The 19474-nt window shown below is 40.2% G+C and overlaps 1 protein-coding gene across 1 annotated transcript in view; it reads left to right on the top strand.

The window, feature by feature from the left end:
* WNT7A (Wnt family member 7A) overlaps positions 1 to 16801 on the top strand; it is a 99812-nt gene extending 83011 nt beyond the window's left edge. The window contains exon 5 of the mRNA XM_080387112.1: positions 833 to 16801. Within this exon, the coding sequence (XP_080243238.1) occupies positions 833 to 1312 (480 nt within the window). The 3' untranslated portion in view covers positions 1313 to 16801. The remainder of the gene's footprint in view (positions 1 to 832) is intronic.
* The last annotated feature ends 2673 nt before the right edge of the window (positions 16802 to 19474 follow it).

Genomic DNA, 19474 nt, shown 5'->3' with positions numbered 1-19474 from the left:
ACCTAGTGTTCTTGCAAGGTAGCTGGGGCATTTTGCATGCTCCGTTATCCATGTGAAAGGAGGAAAAATATTTCCAACCCTCTAGAAAGTGCAAAGAACTTGACTATGGTATATTAAAATAATACTTAAATTTCCAGACTAGAGTATTAACTTACAACATTTAGAACAGATGTTGAATAAATGATCATCTGCTCTACACTGATGATTAACATGAGACCAAGAGGAGGATAAGCATTGACAGAGTTTATCTGCTTGTTCATATCTTGCACCAGCTTATGTCATTTTCAGGTGCAAGTACTGAAATGCAGTTTGGTTTTGAACCTCTGTTTACAAAAATCAAGTTCTTGTACCTATTGTTAAACTTTCAAAGCACTCTGCATGTGGTATTTCATGTAAAGGTGTGATTTTATGCCAGTTTCTAATTTCACTGCCATATGCCAAAAATTGTGACAGACAAATCTGAAGCACTGTACAATCCCATTGCAAATGAAAGTGAAGAAAGCTGTGGTTAGGGAGGGTCCCATTTTACCTTTGGTCCATGGGCTGTGAAATTAGACAAAGTTATCTTCCCTGCTTCCAAGTGCAAATGGGGAATCAGCTTTGGAGGCAGAACTCAGCTGACACTGCTGAGCATTTGCTAACTGGGACAACAGTGTCACTGTACAGGCAAAACCCACAGCTTTGGTGGGAGCACGGCCTGTGCCTGGTGGCAACTCATGCTGGAGAGCAAGGCCACCCTTGACTGTCATTCCATATGCATCAAATAACTGCAGTTATTTTGCAGAGACTCTGGCTTGTATTAATGCATCTTTCTTTGTTCTTCCAAATACAGATTTTGGAAGAAAACATGAAGTTAGAGTGCAAGTGCCATGGGGTCTCAGGATCCTGTACCACTAAAACATGCTGGACAACTCTGCCTAAATTCCGGGAGCTGGGCTACATCCTCAAGGACAAATACAACGAAGCTGTTCAAGTTGAACCAGTGAGGGCAAGTCGCAACAAGCGTCCAACCTTCCTCAAAATAAAGAAGCCACTTTCCTATCGCAAACCCATGGATACAGATTTAGTGTACATAGAAAAATCTCCCAATTATTGTGAAGAGGACCCTGTCACCGGCAGCGTGGGAACGCAGGGAAGGATGTGCAACAAGACAGCGCAGCAGTCCAATGGCTGCGATCTGATGTGCTGTGGTCGCGGTTACAATACACACCAGTACTCGAGAGTGTGGCAGTGCAACTGCAAATTTCATTGGTGCTGCTATGTTAAATGTAACACATGCAGTGAAAGAACAGAAGTATATACCTGTAAGTGAGTACGTGGCTGGGCAGGCTGGCATGTCCCTGGCCATGAATACATTTGCACATGCACTCAACGTACCTACACAAGACTGTAGGAAAGACCTGCTCTCCCAGAAGAAATGCTGATGAATGGAGCCCTCTCTTTTTCTTCTCATGTCTCATTGCTTATGTGGATACACATTTCAGACTCTTATGAAAGTCAGCCAAGAAACAAAAACAAACAAACCCCACCCTGAGCCACCTGACACACAAAACAGAGAAAAATATCATCTCATTTAATCTGCCCCTCTAGAGCAAGAAGCATTGACTGCTTTGTGAAGAGACACTCACCAGGGAAAAACCTCTGAGTGGGGCAGCTAACTCTTGGTTTGGAAAAAAAGATGGTAAAAAAACTTCAGTGTATAAGGAGCAGGGAGGGGTAGGGGAGGAATCTTCAAAAAAGGGCTTTGCACAGGATGGGATGGACAGTGCCTCATTGTGAATTGCCCACATGAGTGTGTGGATGACACCGATTTAGGCTTCTACACTTGTGAAAAGCTTCTGCTGGTCTTGCCCATCCTTCCACTTTGTACCATTTGCTACAGCGAGTAGAACTGTTGAAGGTTTCTGTAGACACTGCTTTATCTGCCTTTTTCGTGTGTGTGTGTGCGCTGCAGATTTTAGCACAGGGATTTGGGACACTTGGGCATAATAATAGCAATATTTAACAATTTATTCAGATAAAACTAATATTAATTTATTTAATTAAAAAGAACTCTACCAACATTTTTGAACCTATTCTGCAATTAAAGTAGATAGCTGGCTTTCTTTGTGGAATAATTTTGTAGAAACAGCAAGGAAAAACTGGAGCTGTGTATATTATTCTTAACTAGGGTATTTCTATTAGTTGGACTTGCAGGATATCTTCTACAGTACTAGATGTTTAAGTACAAAAGCTGGCATCTTTATATATATGTACATACACAAACACACACTGTTGTTTTTGGGTTGGTTTTTTGTTTGTTTGTTTGTTTTCTCCTGTTTGCTGCTAGTTGTCTGGAACAAAAGTCAAGTGGTAGGGGTTGCGAATCTTTGCCAGTTTTTGTTTGTGTTTTTGTTTTTTGTTTTTTTTTTTTTTTCAATTAAAGAAAGAAACATTAATAAAATCCTGTTTGGAATATGTCTAAGAATAAGAAAATCCAGACAAACTTCCATCTTTTGGAAAAAATCAACCATAGGATAAGAGAGTATATTTTGTAAGAGACTATTTTTATATAAATATTTTATTTATACTACGTCTGCTTGTTCAACCTGTACTTTTTCTCAAAACAGGCATACAATTTGTAATTTTTAGGCTATTTAACAGAGAAAGGGTAATTAGTTTGTGGACACAACAGCAGCAAGCTGGATATATTCAGCTGCAATTGGTGGATGTGTCAGAAAGCAGAATGAACTTTCTCTCCGGATGTGTGTACAAACTGGCTCTTTTCCTGCAGCTTAATTTGCAGAATATGCAAAACAAGAACAGGGTATGTAGCATCAATTCTGTCACATGGCTTGAATTCATGATTGGTATTAACTGGATGCTCATTTATCCCATTCAAGAAAAAAAAATCCGAATTAGCTTCCCACATGCGTCAGTCATTAAACTGTGGCGTTATGACTAGCAAATGTGCTGTGTGTGCTGTCAGTTAAACCTCTATATTGTGTTACTGTCAAATTTGATTTTAATCAGTGGAAGACTGTAGACTATGACTGTAAAAACTAGCATGACACACATCGTCTGATTCTCATAGATAGGATACAAAGCTTACTTTTTGTCCAACTCTTTTTGGCATTTACACTATTCTTTGCCCCCCAAAGGCCAGAGCTCAAAAATCCAGAAAAACTAGGCAAATTTAAAGACTACTCCCTTGTTTTTCAGAGCCCAGATAAGCCATTTGGTGTTCCCTTTACAGTATTTCCTTTTTATTACTAAGTTCTTCAGATATTTGAATGGTAAACATTCCCCCGTTTTTGGAATAATTCTGCTTGACTCATTGGTGACTGGTAAAAAAAATAATCTAATTTTAATGTTGTTTTTCATTGGGTAAGAAACATGGCCCAGTACTATATTGCATGTTCTGTCTAGGACAGACCAGATCCTTCCCTACTTCCAGGCTACACTATGTTGTACCTTTCATGCAGCTAAGAAGGGCATCATTAAAGGCAATGGCCCCCTTGATAACAGCAAGTATTACAAGGAGCAGAAGATACAAGTGCATCTTGTGTACCTTGATCTTTCTGAGTCAAAACTCCCACCCAAGACTGCGAAAACAGAGAAAGTTTTTTGAGAAAGTAAACAGAAGTATCACAAAAGATGTTGCAAAGTTTCACTATAACAACCTAACCTTTTAGAACTTGTCTGGAGGAGTCACGGTGGGTTTCTTTAAACTCACTTCTTGTAAATAAATTATTTATTTAAGAACACAAGCCCATGCAGTACCTGATCCTAGCAATGTATAATTAGAGTTAAATATACAGCTTCTTTGCAGACATGCCACTTAACACAAAACAGAATTTTTATACAATTCATACACCAGCATGGGATGCCAAACTAAAATTATTAACATAATTTACTTTCAAACTTATGACTTGTCAATATAAAGCAATATAAAAGCAATTTCGGGGGAGTAATTGAGTCACTGATTTTAGTTCTAAATTCTACACATCAAGAATTGATAAGACATAAAATGCAAGTACATATGCTATGGATATTAGTTACAACACTGTTCAGCCCTAACATTTAATATCGGAATCTCCACCTCACCCCACCTCCAGTTTGTTCTTTTTTTTTTTTTTGTACTTAGCAGTTACCATATCATAGTCAAAAGTGTGTTTTCTTCACTGATTATTTTACAAATTATTACTTTTGCAGCATGTTTCTACTATAGAAAAGTAATCTATAAACCTCCTGCTTCCTGTATTTTTCAGTATGCAGTGATGTGCAATGTACAGCTAGCAGATTACTGACTGAAGGACAAATATCTTTAAACAGTTTTACTCACAATAATAAAGAACTGGATGCACAATGAAATGAATGTGGTACACATTTTCCCTATATTTTACCATATTGCTGATAATCTGTGCATTAATTAGAACGTCAATTTGTTTTATAACTGGAATAATAGTTTGGGAACTATCAATCAAAGCACAAGGAAAACCAAACGCTGCATTCAGCTGGAAAGTATGTGGAAATCTGGCTGTGTCATCTTAGCAAAAATCTGGCCCATCAGAATCTGCCATGAGTCTGGAGTTAATTGGTCATTCGTTAAATGGGCTTGAATGGCATGAAGAATAAACAGGAGAAGGAGAAAGATTTACGATTTTGTAGATATTCCTCCCCCCGACAACAGTTTGTTCTTTGTCCTCAGGGATAGAAGAGCTCTGTTTTTACTTGGTGAAGAACCACACAATGGGAGTGAAATGTACACAAGTGCAGAACAATACAGCTCTCAAAAGAAAATACATCTTTTCATCTCCACTAACCGAGGGAAGCGCTGGATTGCTGTCCACATTAATAACGTAGCTGAGAGTTTTAAAGAAAACATACATTCAAGAAGCAGGTAGGGTAAGAGGAGCAGGAAGCATAAGAGAACAAGCATAACTGCAAGTTGGGAAGCTATTATTTATGAAATCTCACTTCTTCAATTGAAAGCAGAACCCCAATTCATGGAAATGAAGCAGTTCTGCCTTGGGATTCCTAAGAAATTTTAAGGATTTTACCTCTCGGCCTTTGTAAAAGGACAACTAACGTCAATAAAATTAGCTTGAATACTTGGAGTACCTACATAAAACATGAATCAGTCAATGATTAAGTTTTCTTTGCCATGTATGCATAAACCTAATGGAGATGTGTCTTTCAACAGCGATAATTAAACTGAAAAGATCCTTAAAATGAAATCTTAAGTGGCTCATTTGGTGAAGTCATTGTAAGGGTACATAGTGGCTTAGAAAAGGAAAATAATGGATACATATGATATTACACAAGGCTCTTAATGAACTATCCTGTGGATTACAAAACTGTTTTTAACTGACCACACTTAAAAATCAATTTGTTGAGTACAGAAACGTTACAGGCTGCTGTCAGTGTGCACATATCGAAATTGAGATACAGCATAAGTATTTCTGACATTTTTACATTTATCATTATAGTAGATATCAGGAAACACGCACCGAGTGTCCAAAATTAATGTATTAATGAGTACAGCCCCCTGTCCCCAGCTTGTAACCCCAAGAAGTCAACAGAACAAGTTCTCCAGCTCTGTTGTTGGTAGGACCCAACTGCAGTCTCGGTGACTGACAGACCCAGACAGTGCTGGCCAGAGCTGGCCTGTTGCTGTCAACCAACAGTGGTACAGTCTGAGTCAGGCTTGAATGTTCCAAAACTGTCCAAAATTGAACCAAGTACAAGAATTTTATACACGCAGCAGAACTTTCGATGATGAAGCTCGTCTAGATTCCAAAACATTTCCCCTTAATTCATCATTATCTTGGAGAGTTCTTACCATAGTAAGTGACCTAATTTGCTAACCCAATTCATGTTCTGGTCAAAATCACACCAGTAATTCCTCAATGGTGGGCATTTTAATCCTCAACAAAAATTAAAGGAATCCTTCCTCTGGAAACAAACAATTAATAACATATGATTAAGTCAAAATGATGAAGAGATGTATTTGGATCTGAAAGGCTCCAGGTATTTGAAGAAAGATACCACAAATTTGTGATTCTCTTGCCCTGATGTGATGCTGTAAAACCTTAAAGGCTTCTTTTGATGCTTTGGAGTTTTATGAATTTACTGATATTTCCATTTTGTTGTTATTACATATTAATGGAGTCATCAATAGCACATATCATGTAATTTGCAATTGAGAGGTCAGAAAGAAGTCCTGGAGAAGCCTCACTTTTAAGTGTAGCACAGTGTATTTACTACTGGTGCTCTCAGGTTCATATCATTCCTTACCTTGATCTTGTATTTTTGTTAGCAAAGTTACTGCATCACGCCCTTGCTAGGAAAAATGCTTGCTTTGTAAAGAGTCTTGATATCTCTGGGAGAAGGTGAGATTATATTTACCTTAGGGAAATGTTTCCAGAACTGTTTGTGCACAAAAAAACCCCAAAAATGAGGTAAAGAGGATGGTATCAAAATTGCACCACTTACCTATGATTATTAACACACAGCCAAACTCTCCCAGCACAGAAAATTTAACTCTAGTTTCTGTGCTTCCTATGCTAGATTTCATCCTTTCCCTACACTCCCAAAACAAATGTTGTATAACTCATACCAGATCCACAGCTGATTTTATGGTCGCCAGTACAAACAATTCACTAGCAGTACACCACGAACCCAGTACTACCAGCACAGAAAACTGTGCACCTCTGATTTGTAAGAATGCAAAGAGGTTTATCTTGGGAACAAGACATTACGTACAACTTTGCTATTGCAGTGCTTCGCTTTCCCGTTTTCACCGGCATGCCTGTCTGCAGCATGTATATGCTGCTTGTTTTATTCTTTCTAAACACTTGGAGTTTTAACTTTCTATGGAGTGTTAATAAGCTCTCTGATCCATTCCCAGTTGCTGATGGCTCTCTTGTCTTATTTTTGGTCTGTATGTGGGGCTACAATAGAGTACAGGAGGAGAATGCTCAACACAAAAAAAAACATTCATCCTCTCACAGCTTACCTTTAATTTTTCAGACCAGTATAAGAAATACAGAATTACTCCAGTCATCTAATGCACTGTGTCCACCTAACTCACCTTTTCAATATTATTGAGAAAGCTGTACTGATGTTTTTTAAAAACAAAGTTAGAGGGGGTGGACTAGACAAGGTGTTCTTTAATCAGCTAGACTTGCATAAGAAATCGTAGCAAAAACCTGTGAAGACATAGTGCTGTCTATTTTGTTTTTTCTTCATCAGGCAGACTCATGAATTTAAATGGGACTTCACATGAACTCTACCACAGATAGTGCTTAACATTATCAGTTAATCACATTTCCTTGCTGTTCACAACCTTTTCCCAGTTACTAGTTTTTCTTATTCTCTCAATGTTATTGAGTTTGCTTCACTCACACGATGTCAGCAAACACTGCTTTAACTATTGATATCTTACAAATTACTTTGGCAGATTGCCTCCTGGATCCTTTATGCCATTTCTCTTTTTATCCTGAAATCCTTTTATTATTTATACAGTAAGAGGCCATAAACACCACAACACCCTTAGCATTTTGATGACAACACTCCCACCCCCAAGTATTTTTTTGACACATAGAGCTTACAAAATAAATGAAATCAAAATCCATTTGACAGGTCTCTGGTATTGTCCCAAGGGTTATATTTTACTGTCGCATACTTTGACTCATTCTCAGCTCTGGAGCATACTGATTCTCCAAGTGATGGCAACAGCATCTTGAAGAAAAGCAATTTCTACCAAACTCCATCAAACTGCTTTTTCACATGGTTAGAGAAAAGCAGTTTGTCAGACAAGAACGGGTCTAACTAGGAACAGATAAAGAAACCTGAAAGATGCAGAAACTATGGCTATTACAGCTAGGGTGAAGCCCTTTCCAAAGAAAAGGAGGAAAACCCCTGAAAAACTCAATGCATGGAAGGTACACTACTGCATCTACCAGGAAACACAGAAAAGGCTTGGCTAAATGGACAGATTTTAGCCAAAGATAAGCCTGCCTAGTTGTTACACAGCTCCTAGGACTATTTCATTTGGCTCAAGCTAAATCCAAACATCCAAACCCTTGAATCAGCGAGAAACCTGTTTTGTGAGCTGTTTCTTAATTTCTTTCCAAGCAACTCTTCTTTTGCACATGGGTTCATGGAAATATACACCGTGGGCATCACATCTGTGCACAAAAATAGCTTATTTTTGAAATGATTAAAATTTGATCTGAACTGTTTTAAACTAAAGAGGATATTAAATACCCGGCAAGTTGAGAAAGAAGTTAACGAAGGACAGAGGAGATACAGTGCAGGTAGTAGTGTTAGACCATAATGCCATCACACAGGATGAAGATACATACTTTATCACAAAGAAAAATTTTTTTTGATATATTAAAAAAAAATCAGGATAATTCCTTTTGGCCTTCTATAATGCTGTGGTGTCAAGTTGTACAAATGCTCTGTGCTGAGCCTGGCCTCAGTCAGCCACTATTATCCCCACAAACAGACAGGAAATCAGGAGGCACAAAGCACACGAGGGTTGGCCAGTGGGCACAAAGGAGGTCTGTGAAAGAATTAGGACTATGGCCCAGATTTCCCAGCTTTTGCCATCCTGTTTTAAGGAACTCAAGCAATGACTGCTTTGCCTCCTTTTATAAAATACATATCCAAATGTAAGTGTTATGGAAATGTATTCGCTGCATGTAATAGTTTCACCGCGTGCTCTGCATAGCTGAAGTGAGGAGACTCCTTCTCAACCTCATTAAATGCTAAGCACACAGTAATTAATATAGTCTCCACATTAAGTATGAGTCATGCATCAGGGAAATCATAGAAACCTGGTCTCATGTTTTGTCTCCTTAAGTCAAATGATTAACAACGATGTGAGGCAAAGGAGGTAGCAGAGAGGAGGCTTTTTAAGTCAGAAGATGTGGACAGCAGCTCCTCAGAGTGAACAAATAGCCTCTGGCAAGCTGAAACTCAGTGCAAAGTCTGAGGGTCTCCACAAAGCAGGGGGCAAGTTGCTGTGATGCTTCATCACCAAAAGCATATAAAAAAGTTAGCAAGTATTCTAATGGAAAGTGTTTAATAGGACAGTGCTAAACCACGTCGTATTTCCTGACACCAAGAGAGGGGGATGTGAGCTGACTCACTCGGGTCAATGAGTTGTCCCAACTAAGTACAAATCATGAGTTAGAATAGAAGCTTAAAAAAAATAAATAAATGGAATAAAGCCTTTCTGAGAAGTTCGAAAGGCAGTTTATCTGCTTCTGTCTCTCCTTTTGTACTCAGCTTGGGTACCTGTCAGAATATTTTGACGCTTGCCCATCTTTAGTTGCAAGCCACATGAGCTGAATTCAGATTAAACAGTAAAGAAAAATCCATCCCAGAATATATATTGTGTTTATTTAGGCCAGACCAGCTTGGATGAAAGTGCAAAATCAATCAAAGCCTAAAAGGAAGCTGGCAAACTGTCAGTGCCTCAGCACATCCTAGCTGCGCTTCCTCCTTGAGAAAGACAATGGTGAGGGGCTGAGGAATTTTTAGTATTTATAACATAACGTTGGTTTATATAATAACAAGATGAGATAAGGTGATGCACAAATCTTAATTAATGACTACACACCAAAGTTGTCATTTTGATGACTTGTTTGGGCAGGAGTGGTAGTGGCCCGGTGATAGATTATTCTCCCTTTATCCTGCTACAATGACATCTGCTTTATTCACAGATCAGCCACCAGTTGCTACAACAACGCCAGTGTGCTTTAGAAAATGTTGTTGAGCTGCTGAGAGAATCTTGGCTACCCATTAGCAAAATGTTAACTATGCAAAACCAAATAGCGTTTGGTTTTGTTGTAGGAAAGAAGTCAATGCTCTGCAATAAGTAAGAATGTCAAAAAGAATTTACATTCAAAAAGTAGAGAAGGGTTTAACCCATGATATCACCATGATTCAAAAATCCCCCTGGAATTCATTAGTGAGACATTAGGCCCAAAGAATAGAGAAAATAAATAATGAGTTTTAAAAAGAAAGAACAAATACACTTTCCTCTGAGCAGCTTGTTGTCTGCAGCATTTGAACATGTCCATTGCCCCTTCACTTTTCCTCTTCATTGTCTTAGATTTTTACACAGTAATCCTTTGCTAATAGGGTTTTATTTATTTTTATTTATTTTTTTTTCTTCCCACTTAGCACTTTGAGGAGACACTAGGTGCTGTTAAACCATGCTAGGAAGCCGATTTGGCTGCCAGTAAAGTCTCTTGATCCCACTTTAGTAGAAGGCGAGAGAACCTCACACTCCAACATATTCCTTAGAAAGCCAATTATAGGAAAGTGTTTGCAGGCATTTGTAGGAGGAATAGCTTTGTCCTCCAGCCAAAGAACACAGCATCGTGCCTGAGAGCCGAACAGGACATGCCATGCCTGAGGGAACAGGGGCAATGCTGCGAGCAGGCGAATGTCCCCCTGGTAACTGTGGATGGCATAGTGAAGACACATGGTCAAAAGTACTGAAAACTCCAGCTGCTAAAGTAGCTACTTTTAGGAAGAGGCAACCGAGCTGCAATGTTTAGAGTGAAATTCCTCCAATTTCTAGGAAAGCGCTGCTTGTCATCTCCCAAGTGATTCATGTCGTGCTGTCTGCCACTGACGGTGGCGTTAATGTATGTCGGACAGCATCTAACGCAGAAAGAGGTTTCCCCGGCTCGCCTTTGAAATAGAACAGGTCTATTCGTCTTGGTCATAATTTTTCACCCACCTCAAAGTTAAGTGAATATAATCCTCAATTTGTTTTCCAAATGACTCAAACAATTTTCATCCTTTTGTCTGCCCAGCAAGATCAGATCGATTTTATGATGTGTTGTACTTCAAATTTAACTTCATTAAATGTTTATAACATTAACAGACTAATGGCATAAGCCCTGTCTGTGGTATTTATAGGCTTTACGAAGAGACTGAAGACCTGAAAGGACTGAAGTTCAGGTTAATTTTTTAAGAACTAATTTCAACACCTATTAACTGTAAAACACAAAATACTACTACTGTTTCAGGGCTATCGTGTTAATTTAACTGCAAGTTTATCAACCACCTTTGCCATTGAAGTTGGAAATCTAAAAACCAGTCCACAATAGATCATCAGTGCATTGTTTTTCTGTCATAGTAAATAGGTCCCAAACGTTAATCTAATGATCTAGTTACATAACCAAGGTCAAGAAATTTTAAGCTACTGTTTAGTGGAAAAATATATCTGGAAAATCATCAGTAGCCATTTTTGCTACATTCTAAATACTTGTTATAGTCCCCTTCCCAAAAGTGGCTTACTGGGTTGTATGTGCCCCCAGTTTGATTATTTTTAATAGGCATTTTCACATTATGATTTCAATGTGATTTTTTTTTTCTAAATTGAGAATGCATGTATATTTTGCTGCTTACCACTATCCTGTCCAACTACCATATGTCTGATTTCTCTCCTTGGTCCTAAGCTTTCTGCTTCTTCCAGAGATTCTTTCCAGAGCTGCTGATCTTCAAGCCATGGGAATTCAAGGGAGACCATGAACACCAGCACTAATGCTGAATTAGCACCGGTTGAATTATATTCCAATGCAATGTTAATTTTCAAGGGAATACAACTGGAACGTGGTTTTGGGTTTGATGGTTTGGGTATTTATTTATTTATTTTAGTTAGAGTGGGGTTTTTTTTGGCATTTTTTGTGTGCTTGAGGGGTGTGTGTTTCTTTAGTTCATAGTATAAACAGAGCTTCAGAAATGCAGAAGTGCCAGTGGAAAACTTCAGAAACTGATGGCTGCAGGAAGCCGCACCTGATGGGCACATCTGAGCCTGCTTCTCCGAGCACTGCCTGTCCCAATCGCCCATGGAAGGCACTGCTGAAGCACGGGAGGAGACATACCTCTAGCACTGCTGCTGTAAGTACAAAACATAAAAATACGTGTGTAAATGACTAATGAGTTGCTTGAAGGTTTTTAACATGTCAGATCATACCTTCCCAGCTTCACCCAGAATTCCCAGCAGACATTGTGGCGTAACTGAGCAGTAGATTAAATTCAGATTTCAGTTGGTCTCACATATATCTGGAAGGAGCATACGGGACTTGGTGCTTCTTTTAGACTTAATATAGTTCAAGACCAAGTTCAGCAGCACAGCACACCTTTGCAATGCCCTGGCGACTCACTCAGGGTTTCATCTTTTCCGAGGCTAAAGTTCACTCTCAACTTGAAAGCAAGAGCACAGCACAAAAGCTAATTTTTAAAAGGACCCTGTATCACAGGTACAGCAAGCAAAGAGAAAAGCAGTATTTGCCAGCATCGTTGTCATGACTACAAATTGAAATCTCTATCTTCTACATGTACGGTATGTAATCTGGGAAAAGTCCAAAGAGCATCCTTAAAAAGCCACTAACAGCTGATTGCTTGCAGCCCAGAGCCTGGAGTGAGAAGCGGAGGCGGTTGCACCAGCTTGGCCCCGGAGCTGATCTGCTCCACAAAGCGGTGCCAGCAGGTGCCACGCTCACTCAGCCACTGCTGGCCCACACCAACAGCCATTCTTCCAACTGTCCCCCTTGTGTACGTGCAGAATCGGCAAAGAGGGCAGTTTCTTTCACAGCTATCCAATTAAAAACCAACACATACCCCTACTGCCCTATGGACTGCCAATTTAAGCTAATTATGTACTAGGAACTTTATTTCCTGAAAATGTATATTGCCTTACTAAAAGGTATGGATAACATCTTCATCTGCCAGAAACAGGATTAGTTTTGACAGAGTTATGTTTACAAACATAAAATTTATCACTTTTTTTATTTTAAATAGCACCTGTGTACACCTGGAACAAGACAGTAGCTAATGATTTATGTCAGACAGTAACAACGTCTGTTTTTGCTGGAACTATGCCATAACTTAGTGTCTGTTACTCTGCCCTACTGGGTCAAGACAACACATCAGTCAAGTAAATCACTTAAGTAAATTATTGAGAACTTAAATTGACTTTTTCTACATAATATGTAATTACTTCCTTGAACCAACATTCCCTTACATCACCAATCTAAAAAGCTTTCTATTTATTTTTTAACTGAATATTGATTGAATTTAAATTACTGCCAGCATGTACTATGTATCTGAAGTTTAGATTCTAGGGAACAAACTTTCCAACAACTTTGTCAGTCTTTGCTTGCAGTTCCTTGCCACCCACATGTCCACATCACTTGGCACAGTGAGCTTCAGCATTGCAGATTTGCCCATCACGTTCACAACAGAAAAATTATTCTGATGCATCTGCTGAAACCTGCAGTGCCAAGACACTTGAAATTAAATTGCTGAGAGGTCTGGAGATGCTGAAGGCAGTGCAGCAGTACAGGGAAAGATGAAAGACAAGTTTGCATTGTCAAGTTCTCACTAAGATGTTGTGAAGCAATGAGGATTTTTGCTGTAGCCAGCAAGATAGTTTAAGCCCAGAACTGAGAATTACAAGTGTGAAATCTCCATGGGGACTACAGAGATAGAGTCCCACAAAGCTGTATCTGCTACTGAGCATGCCTATACCCCTGTTTTCTTCTAAGCATAGAAGAAAACCCTAATATGCAGAGATTTCTCATTTGTTGTTACCAAAAGGCAGCAAGACAGATTTTGGCAGACCACATTCTGCTCCTGAGCTCTCACCTTTACTTCAACACACAGGGTGCGTGTACATGGCATTGCAATAATGTCAGAGCTCAGCAGCCCCGAGTCAGAGAAACCTGGCCAGGTCAGCTGCTCTGCACAGACCTTTGACCCATGATCTATAGCGTGAAGGCATTTCAGTTAATGGGATGTGGGCCTGTATCACTGGAATCACCTCAGATGTCAGGAAAAAACCATGTCCGAGTGCAAATATTGTGTCCTGTCCTCGATCATCCTCCCCAAAACTACCCTTCAAAAGCTTACTAAAAAAAATAAAATATCACTGTCAAGTGTTTTTCCTGCTTTAGGACACAACCAAGTGGAAGCAAATACCAATCATTTTCAAAAGTGACTGCATCTAAATTTGGTGGAGGGGAGAAAAGGCAGGAAGGAGACTCTGGACTCAAAGCAGGAAGTTTTCAGGTTGGAGGACTCTCACAATAAAACCTCTTGTACAGACAGAGATACGTACCCTGTGCTGCTTTGGGTACAAATAAAAAGCCCCTTAAATTTAAGTTTAAAACTGTGGTGAAGTGACCCTGGGCTGCAAAGTGTGTCTGGCTTTGAGGCAAGGCTGGGGAGGTGGCTGCTGATCCTAGCAATGGCTAGCAGATCATCAAATTTGTCAATGTGCAACATTTAATGTTCCTTAGTCAGAATTGTTTCCGGTTAAAATTGGCAGTAGCGGTGAATATCATTCTCTCAGTATTTTATTAGTGAGATGGGAAGTTAATGGGAAAGGGCAGCTAAAAGTAGTTCTGCTAAGGCTAGAAAATACATTAAAGTCAGCGCTGTCATGGATTACACCCAAGGTCACAGGATTTAGTCACAGGAATTGATTAGTGATATTTACAACTCAACAAATTGCTTTAAGCAAGTGTGACATCATGCCCCACACTGTTTACCAGAGGAACTATATACAGTGAGGCTATAAAATAGCTCATCAGTCTGTGAGTAGATTAATGTAGTTGGTGTGATCTACAGTAGAATAAGTCTACTCTCCCAGTCTAATATTCTGTAGGGAGCTGTGACTGTGTGAACGTTGGAAAGCAAGAAAGGTGGTGTTAGTCCAGCTTACACACTCCTGACTAACATTTCTAGAAATCCCTTTTATACAAATGTGAGATTAGAGAAAGCCGCTTTCTATTTAATGCATGTAATTGCATTTTAATGAAGAATAATTTCAAACAGCAAGGTCCTACTTGTGTCTGTTGCAACAGCATAAAGTGAACCCTCTCAGCACATGAGCAGGCAGAACAGCATGCTGTGGCCAAGTCAGCTTATGCCTGCACCCTGAGAGCTTGTTGGCAGACAGTTACGGACGCTTGGACCAAGTTTTGTTTCTTAGCTTTGCACTGGGTTAGTTGAACATGTGAGCGCAGACAGACACCAGGGAATCCTAACCCAGGAGTCATTCACAGGCTGCCTAAGGTCTGTGAAGACAAGCAGGTGGAGGAGGAAATTCCCCACCTGCCCTGACAGGGGATGCGACGGTGCAGTTCCTCCATGCGTGCCCCAGAAGGAACCTAGAGACAGGAACGCTCCAAACCCCACAGGCACCAGGGAGCTGGAGCTGGCTTTGGCTCAGAGCACCAGCCGGGCCAGGTGGCAGAGGGAACCACTCCGGTCACACTGATGCGTGCTCCATCTCACGCTCTCCATCCTGCCCCACATGCTGTGGGCTGTGCCCCCAGGCACCCCACAGAGCTGCCCGCAGGGAGAGTGCCTCCTCAAGCCACGACCTTCTCACTCTGCAGTGCACAGTTTTTCACTATAAAGACAGTAGTTTTTTCAATTGCCAAAGGAGGCAAATCCCTTTTCGTGTAATTGCATATGCTTCAAGGTGCTTGAGGACTTTGACCAACTGGCCTGCACAATTAGACTTTCTCCTCCCTGTTGGAATCTGTCATTTTCTAATGCATTACATTACACAGTAAATTGAATGTGGGCTTGGTTTTGTTGGTTTTTTTTTTTTTTTTTTTTTTTTTGCTAACCTTTATGAATCCTCTTGAGTGATCTGTGGATGGGATCAGCAAACAAATTTTGTTCTAGCTCTCCATATCCTGACACATGAATTGATTTCAGCAGGACACATTAAGTGAATGATGGATCTCTGCCAAAAGGGCATGTAGGATTTTGCAAGGGGGAGGGAAAGAAGGAGACTTCGCCTTCTCCCTTTTTTCTCCTTCTTAGCCAGTCTTCTTAAGAAAGGGCAAAAGCACTTAAATGCATTACTCTCAAAGTAAATTGGTTTTCTTTTCTACCCTCTCAGAAATCCTTTTTCTTCTGGGCTTATCCCGTTGTTGCCTTCCTCATCCTTAAAGAAAGAGAGGCGAGATGTCTGCTCACTCCAAGAGCCGTGGCTGCTCCGCCAGGGCCGTAGTGCCGCTCCACCGAGATGCACGCTCTGTATGAGTTTGGTTTCCCCCGGCTCCCTTGGCATTGCCCTCTCGGCCGTTTCCTTGTAAGGCTCAGCTGACAGTTTCTCAAGCACATTAAGGCTGGCAACAAGAGTGGGGCTGTTGTTATAAATGACAGTAAGATCACAAGCTTGAGGGAGCTTGTTCCTCTCCCTTCGCAGCTCTCTTGAGAAGTTTTCAGAGGCGGTAGTTATCGCCCTGTTCTGTATGCCGAGCCAGAGCTTTCGATGCTAATTTGTTGGCACCGCAAACTGCCACTGCAAACGATAGATCCCATGACCTTCTTCAGTTACAGATAACACAAACTACAGTTATATTTAAGTGGCATGCTGGTTAACCTCAGTGGCTTGCAATACTTTCCTTTGACTCAATTTCTATCATTAATAAAGGGTTACATTACAAAGGCACCTTGGAGTTTCTTGTAGGGAAATCTAGCCAAGGAGCTCTTTCTTGTGAGCAGTTTTCTGCACTGAGCTTCTGTGTTAGCCAGGCTGTGCATTGCAAATGCTCTGAAACACCAGCAGTAATGAAGACATTAACGCTGCATTAGGACAGGTATTCTGGCAAAATGCTTTCTAAATTAGATGCACTCCACAGTAACTATTATCACTACTATCACTTTCAAATCTGAAAGGATTTGTGAGCAGAATCACCACATAAAACCTGGTCTGGCTCACCACATCCAGTGGGATAATTGGATACATAAAGACCACTAACAAAAGAATAGGGACTGGGGGCATATTTTTTGTCGTCAAAACCACGAGATACAGCTACGTCACTAAGAAAATCCATGAAACTCAGCTTTTCTTGTGTTTTGGGGGAGTTGAGTAGTGTTGCATTCTGTAGTCAGAATCCGATTTTCTCACACACATATACACACATTCCAACATTCAGTGACAGACACCAAGAAACCTTTGCCACAACCCTTGAAAACTCATTGCTGTCAATCATTAGCATGAACAAGCTACCTGCTTCTAGCTGCGTTAGCAGAGCATGCAGTAGCTCTTTGCAATAACACCCTTAGAAGCCCACAGCATGAAGCAGTAACCAGAGACCACGGGCCAGAAGCACATTATATATGCATTACTCCTGTCTTAGTTTGAGGGGAGAATGAATGTCAGGTGGTGACAAAGCCTCCCAGAGACCTGTCACAAGGTGGTGACAGTCAGCATTTCAGCTCCAGGGGAAAGCTGCATAACAAACTGCCTGAGAGTCTAGAAGCAGCAACAGAGCCAAGGAAATAAAACTCCTAATCTTTCTGGAAAGACTTGGACGGGGACCTTTGGTAGCTCTTCTGCTCTTAAAGCCAACACGCTTCCCTCCACTGAGGAATATAATTTTCTTTCTTATTGAATAAAAAAACCCCCACAACTGTTCTTTTATATTAATCAATCAAATAACAAAAAAGCAATGAGGCTGCGGAGTTTGGGTTACTAGAAAGCAAGCCATGTCCTATCAGTGTATTTTAATAAGCTGCAGAACCAAATAAACCAGTTGCTTCTAGATACCGAACACGTGAATGACCAGACCAAAACTTGCAATGCTTTCCACTGTAAAAGCCTAGGACACACTATTCTCCAATATTACTTTGAAAACTTATTTCCTATTATCCCAAGCAGACCCACAACACACCTCACAAGAAAAACAGATCATAATTTCTTCATCTCCTCTGTTTCCCAGCAACAGCATAGTGACTTTCTTCCACTAACAAAGGAAGGCAGCCGCACAGGCTGTATGTACTGCTTCTGCTTCATCCCTAGGTGCGAAACTAGATGAAGGGGTTAATCCATGTGAGTTCTTGCAGTCACTGACATTTCACATTGCTTAAAAATAGTATTCTCAAGAGCAAAACTGGCAGTGTTTGTTGCGATTGGGTTACGGTGGTCAGGAAATAATGCAACACAAATAAAACAGTAATCAGCAAAAAGCTTTACCTTTGGTCAAACTCTACTGTCTGTGCTGTTTCTCCATCCTCCAGAGGCCAGACCACACTCCTCCTTGTCTCTGCTTCATCTGGGTGGTTTTTTTTCCTATGCTCCTCAGAGCTATTTAACCACTTTGCTGTAGGATCACAGCTGTGCATTGTCAAAGCAAGGCCACAGATGCATATTATCAATGTCAATCAACCCACCATCTTCATTCCCCTACAATTCTTCATTTCCCTACAAGTATCCACAAAGTGTACTTCTGACCAGAGCTTTATACTTGCATAGGCTTTTAGTCACCTTTGAGGGAAGGTTGGTTTCAACCAAAAGCAAAAGTCAGGTGGAGTTATACAAATTTTCCTGCTTCTCAGAAGGACATTCAATAGCAGAACATAATACTCAGTAACTCATAAATTTTACTTCATATGGCTATATCATCTCTATTGCTACTTTTACCTATAACTATCTAAAAAATTGCACAGGATTTCAGTGGACAGTGCAATTTTTGTCTTGCTACTAGTAGTGTTGTGCATCCATAGTAAATTGAGCCCAGTGTGTTGTACACCCTTTAGCTTGTACATTAAGAATGGTATCATCTTCATCACAGAAAACCTATTCCACATCAGAGTCGAATCCATGGCTCTAGATCTGTGGAAGTTATTGTTCCTCTGAGATAGAGCACAGCAGGACCTGCAGTGTGTAGTGATAAAGTTTACATCAAATACATACACAGCTGTTAGGTTACAACAGTGTTCCAGGATACCAACAATCTGTGTAAGCACATAGAGGAAATGACAGAAGTCCAAAAATGGAAAAGTATAGAAAAACTAGTGGGTTCCAAGCTTTATCAATGTTCTTTTACAGTTCAGTCAACATGGCACGTAATTTAGAGCTGCCCTTCACTCTGGTGTGCTGCTAGTGAAGGGAAAGGAAGTGGAGACAACTTCTCACTCCTTCTCAGGATAAACAAGTTCTAGATCATTTAGCTTGTTTAAAGACACATGGAAGTGTCTAACAAGCAAAAAAGCTACTTAAAGGAAGGTTCTCCCTCTGAAAAACAGAGAACAAAATGAATGGGTACCAATCCATGTGCTTAGATTTAATTTACAACTGTGATTCCCATCTATTCTTCATCTCAGTACCTCTGCCTTTCATGCACCAGTTCCTCTCCCTTTACTCTTAGTTCTTTATTCTCACTAGTATCCTCTCCCCATTCACTGCTTGATTATACAGAACCAGGTAAATTCAGTCCAGTAAGGCCAACCTGCTCCTTGTTTCCACTATATTGCATCTAAGTCAATTATGTGCCAAGACTGTCTTAGACTTTATAAAATCTGATGCAGTTACACAAACAAAAAGTCATTATTGCATTGGCTACAGATCTGCTCATTCATCTAATTCATCAATAGTATGTTCAAGAATGTTATTTATTAGAAGCTTATCATTAACCAGCTTGCTTTGGTTACC

Source organism: Falco punctatus, assembly GCF_963210335.1.
Source record: "Falco punctatus genome assembly, chromosome: 4".
Lineage (NCBI taxonomy): Eukaryota > Metazoa > Chordata > Aves > Falconiformes > Falconidae > Falco > Falco punctatus.
The sequence above is the reverse complement of the archived record's forward strand: the minus strand, read 5'-3'. Positions and strand labels throughout refer to the sequence as shown.